This window comes from Chaetomium tenue (assembly GCF_020726465.1).
Source record: "Chaetomium tenue strain MPI-SDFR-AT-0079 chromosome Unknown F5144scaffold_6, whole genome shotgun sequence".
In the NCBI taxonomy this organism is placed as follows: domain Eukaryota; kingdom Fungi; phylum Ascomycota; class Sordariomycetes; order Sordariales; family Chaetomiaceae; genus Chaetomium; species Chaetomium tenue.
In genome coordinates, this window is record NW_027117334.1 from 3,609,428 (window position 1) to 3,632,553 (window position 23,126).

General features: G+C 55.5%; 10 protein-coding genes across 10 annotated transcripts; 6 read left to right on the top strand and 4 right to left on the bottom strand.

Moving 5' to 3' along the window:
- Positions 1-85: 85 nt before the first annotated feature.
- F5144DRAFT_623599 (uncharacterized protein) lies at positions 86-727 on the top strand (the record flags this gene model as incomplete). Its single annotated transcript, XM_066792161.1, has 1 exon — positions 86-727. The coding sequence occupies one exon, from the start codon at positions 86-88 to the stop codon at positions 719-721; it is 636 nt and encodes a 211-aa protein (XP_066640432.1). The 3' UTR covers positions 722-727.
- Positions 728-1,059: 332 nt separating this feature from the next.
- Positions 1,060-1,843, bottom strand: F5144DRAFT_595837 (uncharacterized protein; the record flags this gene model as incomplete). Its single annotated transcript, XM_066790735.1, has 2 exons — positions 1,060-1,074; positions 1,247-1,843. 2 exons carry the CDS (start codon positions 1,841-1,843, stop codon positions 1,060-1,062), a joined length of 612 nt encoding a protein of 203 aa, XP_066640433.1.
- Positions 1,844-2,196: 353 nt separating this feature from the next.
- F5144DRAFT_370211 (Ribonuclease/ribotoxin) lies at positions 2,197-3,574 on the bottom strand. The gene is made up of 3 exons (XM_066784485.1): positions 2,890-3,574; positions 2,252-2,810; positions 2,197-2,207 (listed from the first exon to the last, which is right to left on the bottom strand). The coding sequence occupies exons 1-2, from the start codon at positions 3,191-3,193 to the stop codon at positions 2,485-2,487; spliced, it is 630 nt and encodes a 209-aa protein (XP_066640434.1). The 5' UTR covers positions 3,194-3,574; the 3' UTR covers positions 2,197-2,207; positions 2,252-2,484.
- A 165-nt stretch (positions 3,575-3,739) lies between these two features.
- F5144DRAFT_584083 (uncharacterized protein) lies at positions 3,740-5,579 on the top strand. Its single transcript, XM_066789597.1, has 2 exons — positions 3,740-4,565; positions 4,715-5,579. The coding sequence occupies exons 1-2, from the start codon at positions 3,956-3,958 to the stop codon at positions 5,137-5,139; spliced, it is 1,035 nt and encodes a 344-aa protein (XP_066640435.1). The 5' UTR covers positions 3,740-3,955; the 3' UTR covers positions 5,140-5,579.
- Positions 5,580-6,136: 557 nt separating this feature from the next.
- On the top strand, positions 6,137-8,152 carry F5144DRAFT_595840 (uncharacterized protein; the record flags this gene model as incomplete). Its single annotated transcript, XM_066790736.1, has 3 exons — positions 6,137-6,217; positions 6,383-6,919; positions 6,983-8,152. The coding sequence occupies 3 exons, from the start codon at positions 6,137-6,139 to the stop codon at positions 8,150-8,152; spliced, it is 1,788 nt and encodes a 595-aa protein (XP_066640436.1).
- Positions 8,153-8,833: 681 nt separating this feature from the next.
- F5144DRAFT_370292 (uncharacterized protein) lies at positions 8,834-10,589 on the top strand. The gene has a single exon (XM_066784486.1). The coding sequence runs from the start codon at positions 9,129-9,131 to the stop codon at positions 10,407-10,409; it is 1,281 nt and encodes a 426-aa protein (XP_066640437.1). The 5' UTR covers positions 8,834-9,128; the 3' UTR covers positions 10,410-10,589.
- Positions 10,590-11,703: 1,114 nt separating this feature from the next.
- F5144DRAFT_584086 (uncharacterized protein) lies at positions 11,704-13,675 on the top strand. Its single transcript, XM_066789598.1, has one exon. It carries the CDS (start codon positions 12,068-12,070, stop codon positions 13,391-13,393), a length of 1,326 nt encoding a protein of 441 aa, XP_066640438.1. The 5' UTR covers positions 11,704-12,067; the 3' UTR covers positions 13,394-13,675.
- A 574-nt stretch (positions 13,676-14,249) lies between these two features.
- Positions 14,250-15,839, bottom strand: F5144DRAFT_633011 (uncharacterized protein; the record flags this gene model as incomplete). Its single annotated transcript, XM_066792520.1, has 3 exons — positions 14,250-14,709; positions 14,767-15,505; positions 15,557-15,839. The coding sequence occupies 3 exons, from the start codon at positions 15,837-15,839 to the stop codon at positions 14,250-14,252; spliced, it is 1,482 nt and encodes a 493-aa protein (XP_066640439.1).
- Positions 15,840-18,756: 2,917 nt separating this feature from the next.
- On the bottom strand, positions 18,757-20,494 carry F5144DRAFT_633012 (uncharacterized protein). Its single transcript, XM_066792521.1, has 2 exons — positions 20,122-20,494; positions 18,757-19,476 (listed from the first exon to the last, which is right to left on the bottom strand). The coding sequence occupies exons 1-2, from the start codon at positions 20,128-20,130 to the stop codon at positions 18,868-18,870; spliced, it is 618 nt and encodes a 205-aa protein (XP_066640440.1). The 5' UTR covers positions 20,131-20,494; the 3' UTR covers positions 18,757-18,867.
- A 43-nt stretch (positions 20,495-20,537) lies between these two features.
- F5144DRAFT_595842 (regulator of chromosome condensation 1/beta-lactamase-inhibitor protein II) lies at positions 20,538-22,996 on the top strand (the record flags this gene model as incomplete). The annotated part of the gene is made up of 4 exons (XM_066790737.1): positions 20,538-20,622; positions 20,880-21,349; positions 21,432-22,273; positions 22,984-22,996. 4 exons carry the CDS (start codon positions 20,538-20,540, stop codon positions 22,994-22,996), a joined length of 1,410 nt encoding a protein of 469 aa, XP_066640441.1.
- Positions 22,997-23,126: the final 130 nt, after the last annotated feature.

Sequence of the window (23,126 nt, forward strand, 5' to 3'; positions counted from 1 at the left end):
GAGGTGCAAGACATAAAGGGGTGGCAGAAGGCACAGGGTTTTCCCCCATCGCACATCCAGTATGGACACGTAAGTCAAACGAACCATGGACGGAACCAACACGCAAGAGGAGAAGGCCTCGCAAGTCCTTGAGGTTAAACGCCGGCCTTCGCCCACGGCAAACCAAACGACTCACAAACCCAAGCCCCCAAGCCCAAACACCACCCCCAGTTCCTCACCCGCCCCCAGAGCCATCCACAGCCAACTCCCCAGAATACAAACCACCCCGCCCACCGCAACCCAACAAGTCAACTGGCTCGCCATCCAGCTCAACAATTCCCCCAGTCCATCCCCCACTACCCCAGAAAGCCACCCATCCCCCACCACAGAACACGCCCACCTGCCCACCACCACAACCCACCAACCCTTCCAACCCGCCCAACTCACCAACCTCGCCGGCCCCCAACCCACGACAGTGCACGGCGCCGTGCAGCTCAAGCTGGCCAAGCTGGGACCCTCCCGGCGCGGGCTCGAATGCACCGCCGAGCTGGACGTGCTGATGGACCGGCTGCGGTATGTGGTGCGGCCGGAGAGCGCGGATGAATCTAGGGTAGTGGGGCGGCGGAGGGATCCGGCGGAGGTGAGTGCGTTTTGGGGGGAGGTGAGGGAGGGGGTGAGGGTGGCGGATGAGGAGGTGTGGAGGTCGAGGTGGGATGGGGTAAGCTGGGGTGTTAGTCCTTAGGGGTGAGGGGGTGAGGGGGTGAAGGGGGGGTTGGTGTTTGGTGTTGTCGTTGACGCTTAGAAGTACTGCCTCTACGGCCACTCGAGCACAGAGAGCCAGTTGGTGTGTGGTGGGGATTAATTTGGTTTTGGGGATGTCAGATCTGGAATTGATATGATCGATAAGCATAAATGAATGGGTTAGGGGTGAAACTGGGGACCCGGGATAGGTGTGTGTGATAGGGACCGGAATAAGTACATGTACCTATGTATGCTTTGTTCATTTTCCTCCCCTTGGTTTACTCAGAAAGTCCTTCGCTTTGTAACATGATGTAACAAATGATGATAACCAATTCTGGCCTAGGCCTCGACATTCTACCCCCGGTGAGTGGTGATGCAGTCCGAATTTCCCTTGACGAGAATGATAATGCCATTTACCAATCCCGAAGTCACTTCTTCCCAGCTTTGTTCGGCTCATCCCCCTCCAGGTCATTTCCCTCCAGGTCATCCCCTTCGCGATGTCCCCCTGCACGATATCCCCCTTCACATCGTCTCCCTCCAACTCATCCTTCTCCGCCCCAAACACAAACCCACGCTCCCAGTCCCAACCTTCCGGTTCGTCGGGATCGGGTATCCCATCCTTGGACTTCTCGATCCGTCTCCCATCGACATAGAGTGCTGGATAGAGGCTATCCGCGAAGTAGGGCCGCGGGCCATTGTCGGACTGTTGTAGGCGCCGGTACTTGGTCGCTACCGGGCCGTCCATTCTCTTGCTCCGGATAACATGGCAACTGTTTCCACGCTTGATGATCTCATGGATCGGCCGTTGGGTGTTTTGAGAGAACTGGTTTCGTGCCTCTTCGTCACATTCGTGAAGGAAGAGGTCGTAGCAGATGAAGGCGTACGGCCGGTGACTTAGTAGTCGAACCACGTTGTATTGGATGGTGAAATGGGTCAGTTCGTACCCGGCTGCTTCAGCCACGGCCCGAGTGATCTTTTCTGAGAGGTTTTGTGCCCATGGGATGATGTCCGAAGAGTGTCGAGACTCGAGCGTGCGCTTGGCACGGAGAAGAAACCGCACGCCGGTATTAGCCTGCAGCGCAGCGCGGGTCTCTTTGTCGATGTGGTACTCCTTTTCTGGCATCTTGGATGAGTAAGAGAGATGAGAGGGGGACCCTTTACTAACTGGATGCGGGGGCTCCGGGCGGGGTAAAACGATGTGCAAAGTAGTACCATAGTAGCGTTTTAATCATCTGGTCCCCCAAGGTTTACTAAGTTAGTAATTTATCCTAAAAAGGAAGTAAATGAACAGGTCTAGAATCGCCCCTCAAGAACCACGGATTCTAGGCTTCGCTGCTCAAAAGGGCTCGCGTCTTGCGCTCATAGCTACGGCTCTAATATCCGTTCGAAAAGCAAGGAGACGGCCATGGACAAACCTTTGTGATGGTGAATGCCAACCGGGCAGCGGGCTGTGCCTTCGGAGAAACCCCTTGAACTCTAATCTTTGGGTAAGACCTTCCAACTTTGGTTGACCGCCGTTAACGAATTGTATTATGCTCATATTACACGAACCAAGCAACTATCTATCTTCTCTATCAACATCCACGTGGAAGAAGATAAAGTAGATACCCAGCTCTGCTCCCCGGTTAGTAAGCGGCACGCTCATTCAACGACCACATGCCACAACTTCAAACTAATCCCTCACTTCCACACCCCAGAAACCACGCCGCCCGTTCCCCCAAACCTTAACAAAACAGTCCGAGTCAAGGTCCGAGCTCGTCTCATCTACAACCACAACAACCCGCCCACCAACCCCACAACCACCCCCTGCACTCCCATCCCCATCACCCCCTTAACAGCCGCATTATCCTTGGGCTCACCCGTCCCCGTCGCCGTCGGCGCCGACGTCGACGTCCCGGACACCGTACCGGAGATGGTCGTGCGGCTGGGGCTCACCGAGGAGCTGGTGCCGCTGCTGCTGCCGCCGGTCTCCTCCTCACACTCGACAAAGCCGTTGCGGGTGGGCGCGCCCGTGTGCGTCATGGCGCCCGCGTAGACACAGCTGCCTTGGTAGTCGGGGTTGAAGACGACGCGGTCGGCGCCGGGGGATCCTGGGGTGGGTGTTAGTTTCGTGTTTTTGTTATGTGTCTTTTTTTCTTTGGGGTGGATATCCAAAGGGGGGTCACGCACTGCCGGAGTAGACATTCCCGTTGGAGAGGATGGGGAACTCCTGGTAGGGGCCCGAGGTGGAAAAGGTCAGACCCTCGCGGTTGTTGAAGCGGTGAGGGTAGCGGCTGTTGCCCAGCTGCTCGTCGGCGGCGTGCAGGCGGCAGCCCTCGAAAACGGCAGCCTCGATCTGGTCGCGCGTGTAGGTGGTCTTGCCGCAGGTGACGCTGGCGATGTCGCTCGTGCCCTGGCGCGGGTTGAGGGTCGCATCGGCGGTGGCAGCCGAGGCATAGAGGGCCAGGGCCAGGGTGGAAATGAGGTTACGCATGGTGGTGGGTGACACGGGAGGAAGCCTGGGGGGTGATTGACGTTTGTTGGCTTATTCTGGTAGCCTGGGGATCGTGTGACCGGTCTCGAATGGTGTGACCGAGGTTGTGAGGGCGGGAAGATGACAATCCGGGGGTACAATGTCACGTCGATTCAATTCGGCATGAAAAGTAAGAAAAACAACTCAAAGAAGCAACACTCCTAAATTGCGCGTTTGCCAAGTCAGGGGACCATTGCCGCCAAGCGAATTGGCCCACTCGGATCGACGCGCTCCAAGATTCGACCTTCATGCCGACATCCCCGTGGCATGGCTCCATGGGTTGACCTCGTTCTATGAATAGAACCGAAATGAAGAGATATCACATGTTTGGTAGGGTGATCGCTGCACGTCCGGGTATCCTGTCATGCCTGTGCAATAGGCTCAAAAAAAAAAGCGTTTGGTAGCCCCGCTGCACAACTTGACAACGTGAGCAAACTGTTGGTAAAAAATAAAAAGATCGGAGCTACGAATAAAGCAGGGTAAATTTTAGTCAAGGTCACAACCGGCAGCGCTTGCGAAAGGGAGCAAGGTGACCAGCAACTCTGGCACGTTGGCACGCTGGGCAACCCCACTGACGTCAACAGCGCCGAGACAGGCCGAGATCGATGCTACCTACCCCAAAGCCGCCCCCCCCTGTGCCTTGTTTGCCCGCATACGGCTGCCTAACCCGCGAAACGCAGTCCCGCGACCAAAACCACGTTACACATCCCCATCCCATCACACATGAGATTAACGAGAATCCCCAAGCCGTTTCACTTCGCCAAATTCTACGATTCATACCCGCCGCTAATCCAATTCAGCCGCCCAATCCTCCCTCACCAACCCCAGCAATCGGCCCGGCGCAGATTTCCAGTTAACATTGTCCATCACAACCGACACCGACGCTGCAAAATGAGCACCAACACCGCAACCCCAACCCCGGCCCCGGCCCAGCTCCTCGAACCCCTCATCACGGACCCCTCCACCACCACCACCACCTCCTCCGACGGGACCGGGCCTGCCGCAACAGCCGACGACGCGGTCCAAGCGGCCGTGCAGGGGTTCAGCGACCAGCTCCGGGCCGCCGCCAAGCCGCAAACCCAGACGACCCAGAGCCAGGCCCAGACCCAGCAGGCATCGATCGGCGATTTTGTGTGGAGGGCGTACAATGCGCTGTTCGATGCCGTCGAGCGCACCCCGCCCGCGCGGCAGGGCCCGCTGCTGGCGTTTGTGGCGCGGTTGCGGGAGACGGTGGTCACGGGGGAGGATGGGGAGGTGTTGAGGCATGAGGGGGGCGAGTTGTGGAGGGAGTTGCCGACGCTGGGGTGGGAGGTGAGGGATAGGTGGAATTTCGGTAGGTTTTTATTTTATTTTATTTACTTACTTTTGGGGGCGTGGTTGTTGTTGTGTATGCGGTGTGGTGTGTGTGTGTGTGTGCCTCGGTTTCGAAACCGAGGGAGTGGATTTGACTGGACTGGCACTAATGGATTGTGCTGGTAACAGACTCGGCCGACCCCGCGGCTACGGTAAAGCAACGCACCGAGTGGGAGAACCTCAACGCCTTTGTTGCGCAGCTCACGGCGCGCTCCTCCAGCGACGCGGACGGCCCGTTGGATTTCTCCATGTTCGGGTTGTGGGTGATGCGGGATGCATTCGAGGCTGAGAACGGCGTCGGTTCCGACACCGCCGTCCGGCTGGCCGCCTTGTGGGTGAACTTCGCCGGTGCCTACCTCCGGAAGCTGTCAGTCGATGGTTATGAGTTCAGCGCGAGGATTGGTATCCCGAACGGCAAGTATGCCGGCCGCGATTGGAAGGGGTTCAATGAGGAGAGGTGGAAGGCGTGGGGGGACGAGCTCAAGATTGCGCAGGCCAAGCTTGCGTCCGATGAGACGGTTCAGGGGGCGGCCAAGGTGATGGAGGAGCTATAGAGAGCCGGGAGCTGAAACTGGCTTTGATTACGGAGATGTTGCCTAGAGGTACGCAATACATTGGGCTGGTATATAGGTTAGGTTGAGTTGGTTTCCAGGTTGATCCTGTGACTGAAGTGACGCCAATCTTAAAAACGCGCAAACTCAAAATATACACAGTAACCATTTTTGTGCACAAACAGACTGTGGGATTGCCGCTACCAAACCTGAACCCAACCCGTTCTGAGGGATGCATGGGCCGCCAACGCCACATGGAATCAAAATCAAATCAACATGCCATCCGAAAATTGATTCCCGATAAATCGGGCGCTCCTCGTGGCAGTCAGGGCGGAAACCAAACATGGGGGCTAATTAAGGGTGGGGGGACGAAACGCCCCTCTTTTGGATCGGCCCCTGGCTTCGCTTCCGGAGAGCAGGCCGGCCGGTGGCACAAAGCGGATTCGATACGCACAGAAGCTGCACGGCCAAGACAGAAGACCGAGTGCTTGGCATTCCAATGTAGCATCTTGATTGGCCGCTTGGCGCCGACGCAGCACAGTGCCATGACCGGGAAGGAAGGGGCAACTCTGTTCTGTGGGCGCGGCGGGGTGGTGGGCCGTGCCAATCTCGTAAATTGGACAAGCATCTGCCATTCTTTTGCCATTCTGCCCACACACGAGCGCACCCACGGCACCCACGCTTTCCCCGACTTTCCCGCCGCACAAGTGTGTCACTTTCCACGCACCCACGGTCCACAAAACTGTATTCCATTCCTTTTCTGAACCTGCCCACTTGCCCACTTGCCCACTTGCCCACTTGCCCGCACCGCCCAGCTGCTGCTGCATTTTCCGAACGTCCGTTCTTCGCCTAGCCAACAATCAGCCAGAACACAACCTCTCCGTCAGCCGTCAGCCGTCAGCGTGCATGCCCCTCCACGAACCAGGATCCAGCGACCACCGACAGAGCCGCAGCTGAGTGCTAGTTAGCAGGGAGTGTCTATTACTAGGGGCGCCCAACAATGGTCCTGTCGCCGCTGCCGATCGGCGATCGCGTCCCAGCTCCCGTTCTTGCTCCACCACGCACCCGCAGCCCCGGCTCCGTGAGCGGATCCGCAAACCACCCCATCAGACGGTAGTTGGTAGCTTTAAGGTAGTTGACCGTGCACGCCGCTGCCGCTGCCGCTCCTGCGACCTGCTCCGCCGCCCCCGCCCGCTGCCCGCCGCCCGCAGTCTCCATCCCGCATCCCGCCGCCCCCAGCGCCAAGCCTGAGAGTCGTCCCATGTCAGACCCAGGTACGCCGGACGGCGAGGCCAGGGCCCTTCTCGCCGTCGCCGAAAACTTGACCGGGCTGGTGCTCGACGACCACGACCCCCAGATCTTTATCAAGGAAGAGTCAACGAGCCCCGTAGCCGACGACGACCTCTTCATGATGAAGGCCTTGAAATCCCCCTCAACGAGTCCCCCCCAAAAGATGTCAGCTATCGCAGCGAGGAAGGCCAGCGTTGCGCAACAACGATCCAGCAGACCCAGCGGGAAAGGGGGCGCATCCAAGAATGGCCAACTCAAGGCGCCCCCAGCAGCCGGCCAGCCCGTCGTACCGCGCAAGAACCAGGACTGGGAACCATGGAAGGGCATCCTCTACGAGCTCTACATCACACAGAACCGCATTCTCCGAGATATCATTGGCATCATGGAGACAAAGCACAACGTCAGGGCAACGTCCAAGATGTACAAATCCCAACTGGAAAGCCGCCCTTTTCTTTGTTCTTTGCCACCCTCGGAGTTGTTCGGAACGGGACAAGTGGGAACAACAAGACTAACTGCTGAACAGGCGCGCTGGGGCTTTTTCAAATACGCCATCAAGGGCCGCTCACGGGCCAAAGCCGAGTCGCCAAACGACCACAGCTCGGACGACTCCCTCGATAACGCTCTCGTCCTATCAAGAGACGAATTATTACACGCCGACAGCGGGTCACGCAGCATACAATGCGGGCTAACAGCCGTCCGCCGTTTTATCCACGGGCACGTCGACCTGGACCCGTCCAACCTCCAGGTCGAAGAAGTCGCCGGTTTCGTCGACCCCTGCTACCGGTACTTCAAAGTCGCCATGGACCTCTTCGACCTCCGAGAGAACCTCGAGGGCGGTCGCGTGCTGCGCCTAGCCTTTCTGCAGATCGAGCGCAAGATATCCAAACCCACCATGAAAACATTCTCGGACCTCTGCTTCCTCGTCCCGCACCTCCTCCTCGAATCCAACCGCCGCGACATCCTCTCCGCATACCTCCACTACCTCTCCCGCCTCGCCATGGTCAAGTTCGGCAAACACCCCGTGTCGGACCTCGCCGCCTCCTTTGCCGTGCTCGTCGACGACCGCCCCGACGACATCATGCGCTACATCATGCTCCTCTCCCAGCTCAACTCGGACACCATCGCCTCCATGCCGGGCATGCTCGACCGCAACGCCGAGTGGGCCCGCAACCAGTACCTCGCCTGCCAGCGCACCAACAACGCCCAGGAGCCCTGGTCGTCGCCGTCCCCCACCGACGACCGCGTCAACAACCCACGCGACCGCCACGACCACCACATGATCCGCCTCGAGGCCCAGAGCGTCTACTGGGCCCAGAAGCTCATCATGCACGACCCCACCAGCGACGAGATGGCCGACCAGTGGCTGCGGCGGCAGTTCACCTCCGACTTCGGTCCCAAATGCGAGGCCTACCTCGCCCGCCTCAAGCAGATGGTCGCCACGGGCGGGTTCCCCGTCGTGTTCGCCCGCATGATGGAGTGCTTGTATGTCGGCTGGCTGTACGACTACTACGAGACCATGGGCGAGTGGGACCGCGCGTTTGAGTGGGGCCTGCGGGGGCTCGAGCTGTCGACCGACGAGCAGTATGCCATCTGGTCGATTCACTTGGAGGATCTGATGCGCCGCCATGGTAGGCCGGAGGAGGCGGAGGGGTTGACTAGGAGGAGGAGGGAGCATAGCTGGTTGGAGAGGGTCAGGTTGGAGGTGGATCGGTTGGCTATTGCTTGAGCTTGGGTGGCAGAGGATATGGGGGGCTGTCAAGAATATGGGGGGCTGTGAAGGCGGAGTGCCAAGAGCAGGGAGGAGCGTTAAGACCATGTTGCTTGAGTGTCAAGACTATGGGGGAGTGTCAAGGCCAAGATTATACTGGAGATCTTTGTAAGCACGTCGCACATCGCGCCGGGACGGATGGGTTCAAGTGGATTGGATCACTTACAATATGGGTGGACTTATATCTGGAAATGGGATGGATGGCTGGATGGATGGGGGGCTTTTGGATACGGAACTTGTGTCTGGTTGGGTAGGACGGTGTATATACGTTTGGGGCCATCCAACTCTGGGCTCTGGGTTGAAACTTGGAAACCTGTGTTACTATGTTCGTGAACAGGGAGGCAAGCAGGTAGGCAGGTAGGTAGATGTATATAATCGAACGTTGCTCCCAGTTTTGCTTTCCTGGTTTAGGGTCAAATGCAAATCTTGCTGAGTATATGATGTAGGGAAGGTATAAGTTTTGGCTGGGGTGTGGATTATTTCGTCCGGGGCAGGGAGGCCGCGACCGGTTTTCGGCAGCACAAAGAATGAGAAGGCGACGGTGTCGAAACTGTGAGGGACAAGTACAGGCAGCAGCGAACGAGCGCTTTCATGACCCGGCATGGTTTTCGTATTCATGACCTATATACGCACACACAATCTCAATTCATGGTTGAGCATCACCAGCGTCAACAATGGCCTCGGCCATGGACTGAACTTGGCGAGGTAGAACAGATAGTCACAGATGCTTTCTTCTCGCGGAAGATGTCGGAACGTCATCATCGTGGTTCTGGTCAGATAGACTCGCAAACCGGTAGCCGACTTGACGCCGCGGTGTGGGCACACGTATCGACATACTTACCGGTAGGTACCTATTTAAACGGACATGCGGCCAGGCCTCGATTAATCGACTGGAAGTTCCGCACCCTGCTTCCTATCCCCCACAGCCGACAACATGCTACCCCTCACATTGAGCCAACTTCTCGACGACTGGGAATCCGACGAATATGAGAGCCCCCCCCGCACGGCCCGCCTCGGCTTGAAGTCGCACTTTGACAACATGCTCACCTTCGACGGCGAGGGCGACCTTTGGATAGACGTGGGCGGCGGAAAAGCTAAGGGTCGCGACGACGACCGCCAGAGGCCTGGGCTCTATCGCTTCCGGGTCTGCTCCCAAACTCTGCGGCAGAAATCTCAGGTCTGGGACGACATGCTATCTGGGCCGTGGCGGAAGCGGACGGCCGAGCCCGTTGACGGCAGCAAACCGGAAGAATGGGTCGTGGGGCTGCCAGACCACCAGCCAGGGGCAGTCGCTGTAGTGCTCGCCGTGATCCATAACCGGCTGGACATGATGCCCCCGTCGCAAAACCGCATCCACATCAACTGTGAGGGCATCTCGGCCATCCTCTCCGTGGCCGACGAGTATGACGTGGTGCAGCTGTTCTCGCCGTTTGTCTCGGCCTGGGTCCAGTGCGGCCAACTGCCTCACCACATCGCCGGCACATCCAACTACACTGTCACACTTCACCACCTGAACATTGCCTGGCAGCTGGGGGCGGTGAATTTGGTGAGAGATGCCATCAGTCATCTTTTATTTAGTATGACCAAAGTGGAGCTAGACAAGTTGTGCGATGCTGCGAAAAACATTCACAGTATTCGGATCCCTTCTTCGTTGTCGAAGCTTGTCGACGCCCTCGCGGCGGCTTGGGAGAAGTCGATCTGGTCGGTCCTGGAATTTCACTATGAAGTGACGGATAGCATCCGTAGGGGCGCCAGGGCGGGCTGCAAAAAGGCTATGTTTGAGGCGGGTGACAGGGCAGCCGTTGAAGCAGGGACGGTGGCAGTACCGGCGCAACAAGAGCTCCACAGCAAGGAGCGCGACGACTGCAACAAGTCGCTGCTCACGCAGATGGCCAAAAATCGGGACAGGAGAGAACATCTGATCTCGTGGAGGTGGCAGTCGGCCAGCGAAATTGATATAAGCCTTGACGGTTTATTCGATAGAGTCGCCGTCGTCTGGGGCGTGGGTGAGTTCTCTAATCCGTACCGGATCATGGTCGCCGGGCACGACGAGTGCATCCAGGCCCTCGACACCCGGCTCCGGAACTTTAGAGCCACGGTGGCGGAGCGATGTTTGAAACGCTTGCTGGAGCCGGAGCAGATGAGTTGGCTCAAGGAACGGGGCGATATCTTGGAGACAGACGCGAGACAGCTGCCTACATACCAGACGGCATAAAAGCCATGGGATCGTGCCCCAGGGAGCTCTTGGTCCCCGTCCGACTCTCTGGGCAGTGGTCTGCTGGCCTGTTTAGCTACATGTAGGGAAAAGGAAAGTGTAGAATGCATGCAATAGGTACCTAGTCGGGAGCGGTTGCCAACCACCGGCCGGTCCAGTTCAATGTTAGCAATTTTGTCGTGTTTGTTTGGTGGTCTCCTGAGAAAAAATAGTGGCAACATACCGTGGCGTGTACTGGACTGGACATAGGTATTGAAATGTACCTACCGCAGCGGGGTTCTGTGGAGGGCAACTACCGTACTTGCAGTGGGTTACGGTAGTTCCAAAAAGTTTGACAGTTTTGAAAAGTACGGTTGCTCTCAAAAGTACGGTTGCTGAGTAAAGTACGGTTGTTGCGCACAGACCCGATGGGCCTAAAAAACCAGAACCTTCTAAAGAACCTTCTATATTTTTAGGAACCTACTAATTATACTAGCTGGGCCCCTATCTTAGGTACTGTATCAACTGGAGCATCCTTTTATCTGAACATTACACTGGAAGAAAGATGGTCACAACAGGGAATTGAACACTGGAATCACGGAAAAAAAGGAGCAGAGCACTTGGCAATTGAGCTACGGGAAGAGAATTTAATTAAGGAAGGAGGTTATTTCTAATCGTTATCAATACGTGGATCTGGAACTAGAAAGGAAGTTGCGATGCGGGAACTTAAACGGCCAGGACAATGCCAATGCCACGCCCAGTGCCATACCCACAGGCCAGTGCCATGCGAATGCCATACCTACAGGCCAGCCCAGATGGTATTGTACTGGCATGTGGGCATGGCATTTGCATTGCATTGCACTGGCCTGTAGGCATGGCATTCGCATTGCATTGCACTGGCCTGTGGGCATGGCACTGGCCTGTGGGTATGGCACTGGCCTGTGGGCATGGCACTGGCCTGTGGTTGTGGCATTGGCATTCGCATAGCAGTGGCATTGCAGTGGCCTGTGGGTGTGGCATCCCGTATTTGCAGGGCCATATAAAACCTATAGGGCCAGGTAGTGCTGTGGAATAGGCTTATTACAGGGCCACAAGCAGTTGGCTATAAATTTGGCCAATCAAAATAGTAGAATTTGCGGGGCGATGCAGCAACCGTACTTGTGGGAGCAACTGTACTTTTGGGAGCAACCGTACTTTGTTGAAATTACCGTACTTGGCATCAAGTACGGTAGTTCCCTCCTGCATTTTCCCGCTACGGTAGCTACCTTAGGTAGGCACCTACCTAGGTATGTATGTCTGCAAGCTTCCGACCATAGCCACAAGGTTTGTGGCACAAACGGAGCGCAACTTGAAAAAAACAAGTTGAATGAACTGACACTGGAGCCACACAACAAAGAACTTGAACCCAACCATCACGTTTGGATGACATACGACATTTGTTCCAAGCAACCAAACACAAACACAAATGTTATCTTTCCCCGCGGGGATAAATAACACACTCCTCCCCCATTTGACGGCAAACCAAAAAAGCACCTGCCTACCTATTTGGTGCCTTGCATGTAACCACATCAGGCTACTGGCACTTCAGTTCATCGCCGTCCCCTTCAGTCTTTGCTCCTACAAATCATAGGTGCTTAGTGATACACTTCCATCTTTAAGGTACCGCCAACCGACCTACAATGTCTCCCAAAGCCTTCGACATGACCACGCTCGACGAGGCCCTCGCCGCCCACGGTGCCGCAGCCTCCACGGCCACCCGAGCAACCTCCACGGCTGAAGATTCACCCATAGAAGAGATGGAGTCTGTCGTTCTCGATAAAAATGGCCGCCTTTTCATCGACGTGGTTGGCCCCGACCACAAGGCACCACACCACAAACGGACGTACCGCCACAGGGTCTCGTTGGAAGCCATGGAGCAGGCTTCGCCCGTATGGAAGGAAACGATATTCGGGCCCGAGGGGCAGCGGCAGCGGCCCACCGACGAAGAAGAATGGATCATCCAGCTGCCTGACGACGAGCCCCTCCCCATCACCATCCTGCTCGCCTTGATCCACGAGCAGCCAAAGTGGGTGCCGAGATGGCACGACGACTCGGATATAAACTGGGATACAGACTCGGATACAGACTCGGATAGAGAGTCGGATACAGACTGGGATAGAGAGTCGGATACAGACACGGAGACAGACACGGTCGGGGCTTGCAAGCATATCGCCAAGACCGTCGCCACGGCCGACAAATACGGCGTCCTGCCACTTCTCCGGCCCTTCGTCCGCGACTGGTCGGCGCACGCCCGCCCGCGCTTCAAAGCCCACGCCGAGCACGACGGCCGTGTCCTCAAGAGCCTGGACCCCGATACCGTTCACCGGCTGGAAGTGGCCTGGCAGCTGGGCGCCGTGAAGATGGTGAAGGAACATGTCAGCAAAATCGCCTTTGCCTCGGACTCGAAGCTGGACGTTCTGGACCAGCTGCCCGCTGAGGCGAACGACGCCGTTGGCATCTTGGTGTCGTTTCCGGAACTGCGCAGCGTAGTTGCGAAGTGTCGGAGCGAGGCGGTCGAGGAAATCCTAGGGTTTTTTCATGGGCTCTTAGCCGATCTCCGCGGCGAGAAGGGGTATTGTGAAGTGGATGGAAATGAAACCAATCTGGTCCTTGAGGAGGCTGAGGAGCGCGCGGCCTGCGACACGTGGATGCTCGAGTATATCTCGGAGCGTAAGGAGGCGCTGGAGAAGCTCGTCGGGGAGATCCCGGAGGAGGCCAAGAATTACCATGGGAGCACCCACCGCTTGCTCAACACCATCGGGCATGTCCTTGGCGTGCGTTGCGGCGGGGGGGGCAAGCGAATCCCGTGGCACAGGTGCGTCGAGACTCTCCACGAGGACTACGAGGACCTTGCAGAGGAGTTGCTTCTCCGCTGGAAGGGATCGGAATCTGTCCTGGAGCCGGGCCAGCTTGAGTGGCTCAAGAGGCGCCGCGATATTCTGACGGCGGGTGGTTCTTCTTCCTGAGTGAGATTTCGCGACGGCGGAGGGGAAAGTGTACATGGTGGTATGTGGGCTATGCTGACCCTAACATGACTCAACCCGTCGTCATGAATATATCCCCAGTGGGAGGAGGACCTGGGATAGCCAGGTACCCGGAGTGATGATCATGATCCATTGTGTGATACCTAGGTGATTTACGGTCACTACCATTAATAAGTAGTGGGAGTGGATGTTGGCCTCGTTATTCACTTGTCGCGGACAGTCCCGCCGTATTTAGTAGTAGCACAAAGGCACCCCCAAATACGGTATTATATTCCTTAAACAAGTGTTGAATGCTTGGTCACCGTGCAAGAATGTCAATTCGGGAGGTAGTTATGACCATAAGTAAGTCGGTATGTCTATCTTTTCTCTTCTGGTAGCACAACAAAGGGGGCTTGATGGGGCCCTATATGGTATGAGCTAACATACACAGTTCATGTATGGGGATTAAATATTGTAAATGGAGCCGAGGATGATGTAGTGCGCTGCGGGCTGGGCGATGAAGCCTTCCGGCAAGTCAGTTTTGCGTTCCATCCTAACGGGTTAATAATAACAAGTCGGCCGAAGAGGCTGATCCTCACCATCCATGATCCATCTCAAGGATTATTCGGGGCTATAACGGTGTTCAGCCACTAAACTTGTATGAGCAAGGCACATTTACTTGCGAGGTATCTAGGGTTTGGGTGTATGAGGTTGATAAGAAACTATGAGCTCTATGGTATAAAAAGTTGAGTTAGAGACTAGATAGAAGAGGCTCAAGTCAACTGTGTCGGCCGCTGCTGGCACCGCTCGAACATCGCCTCGACCTCCTCCCACCGGTCCTGCTTCCGGTACACCACTGCTAGGTGTCCCGGTTTTCGATCACTTGGCGGGTGTCGGATGGTCCTTCCGACGCCAGCTCGGCATCGCTGTTATCTCCGATGCCGGGGAAAGCATACAGAGCCAGTCTCTCGAGATGGTATCCGACGTGTTCCCACATCATGTTTGCATCGTTGGATTTGGTGGGACAAAAGGGGCAGTCACGGTCAGGTTTGGCGGATCCTCCCCTGGCGCCCGCAATTATGATGGGTGGGTAGCTTTCCTGCTTGATGTACTCCTCGGGATGCTGCTCTTGGAGGTGCCACATGTACTCATACTCGCTCTCGAACGCGGCCTCGTGGCAGTAGCAGTGCCAACTTGAAACACGGCGGTGTTCGTTTTCGTGGCTGATCCACTCCTCCTTCGCGCCGTAGAGGCGGAAAGGATTTGAGCAGTCCTCGTACGTGCAAAGGTACGGCCGCAGGTCGTGGATCTGGTGTACGCTGTAGAACGATAAATTAGCACCGGTCGTAAACGTTAAAGGGTATGGATGTTCTTACCGCCAGTCATCCTGACTGAGATACTTCTCTGGGCATCGAATGCCGCAGTAAGGGCAGGGAAAGTACTCGCTCCCGGCCAGATGGCTCGGTGGTGGGGGCCAGGTCAGATCCTCGGGTTCCGTCGGTCTCGGGTCCATTTTGGTCGCCGACGTGGCCATCGACTTCGTGGGGGCGGCGTTAACGGGCAGCTCCGGAGCTGCTTCGGCCACGTCGCGCCCCGGGATCTGGGACTGTTTCTTCCAGTAGAGAAATTGCTGCTTCCGTAGGTGGTTGGCCGCGCCCACCCTGGCGATGAGCCAGTGGCTCGCCGAGGCGTACTGCGTGATCAGTTCCTCCCGACCTAAGCCTGATTCCTGGAGTTGCTTGTCCTTAACCCACATGTCCAAGAGCTGCTGCCACTGGACGGAAGCAGTCCGAGTGATCTCAATATTCTCCTGATTCTGGATGTGCTCGGCACGTTGGCTTTCGGGAATCTGCTCGTAAAACTCTTCGAGTGGCCGTTCCATCAGATGCGATGGCTTGTCAAGTCGGTATGCGAGCCTATAAAGCGAGTCGAGGGTAGTGGTGATTCTGGAGAATAAGGACTCAGCTTCTTGGAAGGAACTAATGCTGCTGAATGACGATGCCAGCGAGGCCTCGTCGTCCGAAAAGTTGCTGTCATCTTCTTCCTCTCCGCCCACCTGGAGTAACCTCTCGTCTTTTTCGACCGGTGGTCTCGTACCAAGGGCAATGTCCAACACTGGTCACGTTAGCCATTGAAGTTCAAAATTCCTGGAATGAATGTACTCACTGTCCTGGAGGTTATCTCGGATATTCGTAAACAGCCTGGCCAGACAGGTTTTAAAAAAAGATGAATCGCGAAATGTGTAATCGAGGGAAGAGTGCCCCAACTGAAACAGGCCGAGCTCGCGCGCCCATAATCGAAACCTTTCCTCTGCGAGTTTGATGGAACGTCTCGACGGCATGCCCGTGTCTTCATCGTTCGTGCACGGCGCCTCGATGAGGCTCTTGAAGGCGTCAGCTACAGCCTGGCCGAGGAGCCGAAGCTCTTCCAGTTGCTGCGGCGACTCCATCCTTGGTACGGAATGACTTAGCTGGTTTGAACTGCGGGTTAATCGTATGTATTGGTGGTCGCTTGAGGTCGCGATTGTGCGGATCGATGGTCGTTTGGCTATAGCTAGGCTGGATCGATAATGGGCACGGGGGCATAGCACGAGAGGCGATATGGGTGGTTTAAGTACCCCGCGCGCTGAAAGATGATGATGGGGGGCTGGAGGTGCCGGTGGGAGAGGCTTTGAGCGCAGAGTAACAGCCCCTTTGTTAGGTATCTTAGGTAGCTAAAATAAATATCCAGAGATGCATGCGGTAGAAAATTCTCCTCTTAAAGCCAACCTGTACGAGATGTATCTTGAAAGGATCGCCTGTAAACTAGGTATCTGGGACAATAATAGTGTTCGGCCGTACAATGCAAGTTAACACAGTCTTCTGTTTGTTGCTATGTGTACCACAATCAGCACCTCGGAGAGACACGTAGGCTCGTTTACCTCACATTCCCACTTAGATATTCTTAACCCACTTCATGAGTTTCCCCAAGCGAGTACCTCTCAATTTCTACCTTGTTAACGAGTTTCTGGAGACACCTCCTACTCACAGCAAACTATAGATACCTAGGTAGGTACCTTCTAGGTGGAATCAGTACCGCGAGGTCGTCTTGAACAGTACGCCTGAACAGGCACATCAGGAATTGTCACACATCCTTGCTCAGCAAAGGCCACGGGCACCCTATACCATGTGACAGTAATTGACTACATAGAGTACATACTTGCTTGGCCTGCCACCAGCACCGGAACTCTCGTTTACACATGCACTCTGCATGTAATTAGGCACCCTTACACAAGCTTCACCAGGTACACAGAGCACTAGGCAAGGAAAATGAACGATAGAATCGAGAGGGTAGATAGATCAAACATAAAAGGATTCCATTGTATTCGTTTGAGCAAATTCAGGCTTAGTGCGGGTAATGGAAAAGTACAGGTACCTATGGCAGGAAGGTACCTGTGTGCCTGCATCACCTCTGTGTACCTATCTCTTACCCCTGGGGTGGCTCGGTGTTGTTGAGAGCTGAGCTCTTCTCCTTTCTGTATCGAGGTGTATCTAAACTCTGTTGGCTTCATCGCACAGTTTGTAAATGTAGGAGCCGTGAGTGATCTCCGGGGCGCGTTCAGCCACATCTTGGATACAGTTAAATGCTAGTCGTACTCCGGTTCCCCCTTTGTCGGGCTCCTCGTAGCTCAAATGATGGATGGAATTTCTAGGAGCTAAAGCCGAGCGCTTATCTCATAAGACAAGCGTCCCACACAAATAGCTGGTAGACGTTATTATGCCTCAGGCTCGGCCCTTCCCTCGTCTTCACTGAGGACGGTCTACCTACATGTGCCTAGGCACGTAGGTACCTAGGTTTCTTTATCATTTTTTAGGAACTGCTTTCGTCTCTCCTGACTCTAAGCAACCCGATCCAGAAAAGAAAATGCTGCAGACTACCTAATACAGCGTGAAACATCCACGACTGAACCCATGCATTTTCGCCCTTCATCCATGTCTTCTCGGGATGCAGGATATGTCGGGTCACCAGAGCGGGACAACTACCCCCAGCGATCGTTTCAGCCATGCATCGAAGCCACCGAACAGCGACACCAATTTCTCTCACGGCGCCCTCAACTTCAACATCACCTAGCAGTCCTGCCGATACATGTAGGCACACTCTCAGTTCGAGCAACCCCACCATCAACACCCAGGCGATTCAACGTCATCGTCAAGTAAATATGGCGTCTTCTACTTATTCAATATAAGCAAGTTCTCCCCATTCAACTTTATCGTGCCTCCCTCAGTGTTTGTTGTCTAGCACCCACCACCGCACCCCCGCATCAACATCCGCCTCTGCCTTCGTCGCTCCTCCCATATACCCACCGTCATCCTGTCTACTGTTCGCACCAATGCACAATCCGTCAGCTAAGGGAGGAGCTTGTTGAACCATCCCCCTTCCCCGCAACCCCATACGACAAGATTCCGGAACGGGAACAGTCCGTGGTTGAGCCGTTTCAGCTGCACTAGTCGACCAGGAGCACATTCGCCATTGACCCTCTCATACACGTAACGGCTGGGGATAACCGGCGGTCATGGAGGTCATTGCACCGCCGAGTTTTATGTACCAGACCCACCAGCGCAAACTGTGCTGCTGCTGTGGCGGCAACGGTTGCGATTGGGGTGAGCGGCTGCCCCATCATTGTCTTTGCGATCGGCGCTTTTTGCCGTTGCGTTTGTTTTGTGTGTTTCTTTTCTTTTGTTGGCCACGCGGTTCACCTCCGGGCGGTTCCGCCGATGCTTTGCCAGCGATAAGTCGCTCCGGGCTTTCGAGTCTTTCGGTGTTGAAATTGAACTTCCGGTTTATATGTAGATAGGTACCCATGTGTGACGAACCTACTCCAGGATCCTATCCTGTTAGGGTTCAGCTTCGTTGAAGGTAATCTCTCGAGGATGCTTAGGTTCGGTGCAGCCAAAGGGTGCACAACAATAGACTTGTCTCAACAGTAGGCTTGCGAGCTTGTAGCGAACTGTAGTTGTGATTGCTAACTGGAGAACTCCCAGAGCTCTTCAGGACGGGTGACTATATACATGTCTGATTCTAGGGTGACCAGTGTGCTCAGTCCGTCTGAGGAGATCAGTGGGCACCGAGCTCACTGGTCTCTTTGTTCCTACTGAGCCCTCCTTCGTGCTTTGATTGGCGTGAGGTCTTAGTGATCAGTGTGCTCAGTCTGTCCAGCCTGGACTTGGCATGCTGAGCTCACTGATCACCCTGATCACTTCCCTAGCTCCCTGATTGGTTTTCCAACCGATTGGTCCGGGCGTCCTGCGCCCCGTGGTCCCACCTGTTGGCATATTCGTGACACCATGGGGAATGCCCGTAATAACCCGGTGGCGGATGTGTCCGTGTGACAATTCTCTACAGGTTGATAGATGGACTTGAGAGTGGGTGTATTCATCGGATCTACTAAGCACGGAATGTTTCTTCGGCAACAATGTCTGGAATCATATCTCCTCAACTTAAGGGTCCTCGTCAGGCTCAGAATGATTGATAGGGTGAACGGTGAAAGCTACCCCAGCGGACCGAAACGAAGCACCCACAACCTGTAGCTCCTCCGCTAGTTCAGATTCCAGTTCAAAGTCCTGGTCATCGATCTCAATTGAGCGTAGATGGACAAATTGGCCAGTTGTCAAGGCTTCCACAAAACCATGCAGGCCCGAGGCTAGCTGGCTGTACCCAAAAAGTCTCAGCTGGCGGACCGAAGCGGGAAGTGTCGACTTGAGAGCATCTCCTCGAGGTCCTAGATACCCATAGAAGTCGAAAAAAGCCGCCTGGGTCCATAAAACTTCAAGCGCATGGAATTCCGGTAGGGAATGGATACCGCGTACTGCTTGAGGCAACGCCATGCCGTACATGGTAAAGGAGAGCTCTTTGAGTGTGAGGCGCCAGGGTTGCAAGGCGGCGAGTACTTCGTCAAACTCGAGAATCCGACTCTCATCGAATGGGTCGGGTCGTCTCGCTGTTCGTCGGACGTAGACCTTAGAGAGTTTCGCCCCTACCGCGCTCAGGAGGTTACGGAAGGACAAGGCCGTCATGAATGTATCGACGAGGGCCAGTTCGGTGAGGTTCTGCAGTGGAGGAGGTTCGGCTAATGACCCGCGGCCTAGGGTGGCAGAAAATAGCTCGGTAACACGTGCGTGATGATGGCAGTGTAGTATCTCTAAGTTTAGTGCCCGCTGTATGATAGGTGCTACCTGATCAAGTAGGTAATCGTGCCCGAAGCTGCTGAAGACCAGCGTTTTCAGTGACGCCAAGGAGGGACTCGAGGGACTAGCGCTCGTCCGGGGCAATGCTCCAATCGATTTATTTTCGAGCACATGCAGGGGTACATGGAGACGCCCCAGGTTCGGGATAAGTTGCAACGCCAACAAAATTAGGGCCGTATGATGGGTCGGCCCGGCAGCTGAATCTTGCGGCTGTGGAATGCCATGGTAGCTTTGGAGTAGATCGAAAATTGGTGGTAAGTTTGTGCCGATCGCGCCGGAGCCGCCGTGTCCGGTTGAGGGTACCGTGTTGATGGGGCCGATATCAAGATCTGAGACCCTTGCTGCAAGATCGGGACGCTCCGAGAGGGTTTGAAGGAGGAAGTACAGGTCCCATTCCCGAGAAAGATGCACGCAATGGTAGCGAAATGGCTCAGCGGCTGCATGGAGCAATCTGCAAACCTTACCTACTGAGGCTCAGCAAGTCGGCTTGCTTCTCCCGTCGCTCACGTCGGCCATGGTCGGGGTTTTCTGGCCAAGACGGCGTTACGCAGTGCCAGCAGAGATGAGAACAGATCGTAGAGAGGAGCTCGGGTGGAAGAGTTATCAGGGTCGCTCGGCCCATTCGTGACAGCGTGACAGTGGTGTCGGGGGCCTGACCCTCACAATGAACCTGTCACAGGAATGGCAACAGGGCAACGAAGGTGGTGATAGCGCGTGTCAATTACTGGCGTGTTGTCGTCGGCTGGGAAGGTGGGCGCGGCAAAACCAGCCGAGAAAGCCACTTAGGTTGGCCCAATTGGCGCCCGGAATGATACAATTCCCAGGGACCTTGCTTGTTGGAGCGGCCCTTATTTGGAGCCCAAATTGGAGGGATCCCTTGCCGCTGCTGCAGGGAAAGTTACCACACAACCACCGAACTTAAGATGGTCTTCGAGAAAGTCGCGCCGCAGGACGGCGATACTGGCAGGAGAAGAAAAGGGGGAGCAAGACCCAAGGCCTCAAGACCCAGTACGTGGTTCTGTGTTTCATTGTCACTCAATTCCTCCAACCGCCGCCACGAAGCTGTGAACGCGCTGTCGTACGATGTACTAATCAGACACTTTGGAATCCAGAATCTAAGACCCGTTCTGCCGCAACCGACACAACAAAGCGCAAGCACGCCGGCAATGACGGTCATGTCGCAACACGCGGGTCAAAGAAGACCAAACTCGAATCCAGTACATATCCCGAGTCCGCACTCTCTCGCCATGCTGCAAAACCAACAGCTCGCACTCCACTCTCAACCATCAACCAAGCCCCCACCGAGGTTCTGGCTGTGCTAGTCTTTGGCAACGGCGATGGGGGTGAATTGGGCCTCGGATCCGCAGTACAGGAAGCTGGCCGTCCGCGTCTCAACCAGTTTCTAAACCCCGAAAGTCCTTCGGCACTCCGCATCGTCCAACTCGCCTGCGGTGGAATGCACACCATTGCCCTGACCGAGGACAATAGAATTGTGACTTGGGGCGTCAACGACAACTGCGCTCTCGGAAGAAGCACAGTCTGGGATGGTGGCATGCGTGACATTGACGGGGACCCTGAGGAGGATGGCGAGCTGAACCCTCTCGAGTCGACTCCAACCCCGATTTCGACACAAGCCTTCCCACCTGGAACGACATTTGTTCAAGTTGCAGCGGGGGACAGTTGTAGTTTTGCGCTTACGGATACAGGGATAGTGTATGGTTGGGGCACATTCAAGGTTCGTTGACCCGTCTTCGGCTTCTCCGGGGCCACGCCGCTTGGTCTCTACTCAATCTCTGATTCGCCATGGCCTCCAACAGAACTCTGAAGGGAAAGAAAGATTCGGTTATAGCCCTAATGGGCAGGTCATCGAGAAGCAAGCTACGCCAACTCAGATCGTCGGCCTGAGCAAGATTACCCAGATCACTTGTGGCGCCAACCACGCCCTCGCTCTGGACGTGAACGGCGGGATCTGGGCCTGGGGCTGCAGCGAACAGAACCAGCTAGGTCGCCACGTCTTTGGACGGTACGCCACAGACTCGCTCACCCCCGACCGTATCAATATCAGGGACATCAAGTATGTTGCCTGCGGCGACTATCACTCCCTTGCGGTTGACAAGAAGGGCCAGGTGTGGGCCTGGGGTCTGAATAGCTTCGGTGAAGCCGGCTATGCAAAGATGGCCGGCAGCGATGAAGTGCTTCTGCCGTTCCCAATGAAGATACCAGGTCTCCGAGACAAGGGCGTGGTTTGCCTGGCTGGCGGAGCCCATCACTCCGCTGCCGTGACCGCCGATGGACAATGTCTCGTCTGGGGCCGTTTGGATGGCGGGCAGCTCGGCATAACCTTTAGCTCGGAGCAACTTCAAGATCCCAGCGTAATACGCCACGACGAGCGTGGGAAACCGCGCATCTGCCTCCGCCCCGTCCCGGTGCCCGGCATTGGGGAAGTCAGCCATGTCGCATGCGGGACCGACCACACCATCTTCATTACCCGGGGAGGAACGGCATATGCGACTGGTTTCAACTCTCAAGGTCAACTGGGCCTCGGCCACGAAGATGACGTCGAGGCTGCCCAGCTCATTCAGGGTAAAGCCTTGAAGGATAAGGCGCTCACCTGGGCCGGCGCTGGCGGTCAGTTTTCTATTGTGACTGCCCGCTCCAAGTTAAATCTTTCCGGGCCCAACTAATCGTCCCATCCACCTTACCCCGGCATAACCCTTTGTATTTTCCCTTTCAACGCCGCAGGCCCCTGGCCCTAGCCCTTGTCCTCGACGGGCCCACCCGGTATATTGAAGTGGAGGTCGAAGCTACACACTCCAAAAACACCACAACCACCAACCCTCAACAGGTGCTGGCATGCGGTAAGATTTTGGAGAGGAGTCTTCTTCGGGTCCTGATATCTCGCTGGCTAGGCAAGATACCAACAAAAGGAAAAGAGTCTCCGTCTGGCCAGACAGAGACCCACGGCGGGCACCTGCGTGAAGTACATGTAAGCCACAGGACAGCGAGGCTGGCGAGGCAAAGGATGTGGTGAACAGCAGTTATTGAAAGAGTGTTGTTGGGTTATACTAAGGTGAAGGCTAGGCCTCTGTTTAAATCCAGGGCCGGGCACGCCTTGGTGTGCCCGGACTAAAGACGGAAAAAGGAAAAACTAAAACCCAGGCTGTCGACCACTGTAGATGACTGAGAAGAGAGGGATAAAGAGTCGTGTCGGGCTAGTTTGGGTCACTCAGAAGGAAGAGGTCAAGTTAACATACACTCCTAAGGCAAAGATTCCAGTGAAACAAGTTTCCATGGTGATCGATTCCGACGAACTAGATGACCTAGGAGGTCCCTGATTACCTATAGGAGCACAAGATGAGACCTCCCTAGCCCCCTCTGTTAAACACTGCCAATCAAAACTCGACCCTTGTTGAAATCTCCTTATCCCGTGTGGTGCAGGGTAGGCAATTGGGACGGTGTGAGCAGTAATTCTGCGCAGGGAGTGCTTGTGGGATCGACTTATCCTGTAACGG

Coding starts and splice junctions, on each gene's coding strand:
- F5144DRAFT_584083 (XM_066789597.1), top strand. CDS start 3,956: ATGAGATTAACGAGAATCCCCAAGCCGTTTCACTTCGCCAAATTCTAC. Junction 4,566..4,714: donor GAGGGATAGGTGGAATTTCG/GTAGGTTTTTAT, acceptor TGCTGGTAACAG/ACTCGGCCGACCCCGCGGCT.
- F5144DRAFT_370292 (XM_066784486.1), top strand. CDS start 9,129: ATGCTACCCCTCACATTGAGCCAACTTCTCGACGACTGGGAATCCGAC.
- F5144DRAFT_584086 (XM_066789598.1), top strand. CDS start 12,068: ATGTCTCCCAAAGCCTTCGACATGACCACGCTCGACGAGGCCCTCGCC.
- F5144DRAFT_370211 (XM_066784485.1), bottom strand. CDS start 3,193: ATGCGTAACCTCATTTCCACCCTGGCCCTGGCCCTCTATGCCTCGGCT. Junction 2,811..2,889: donor CGGGAATGTCTACTCCGGCA/GTGCGTGACCCC, acceptor CACCCACCCCAG/GATCCCCCGGCGCCGACCGC.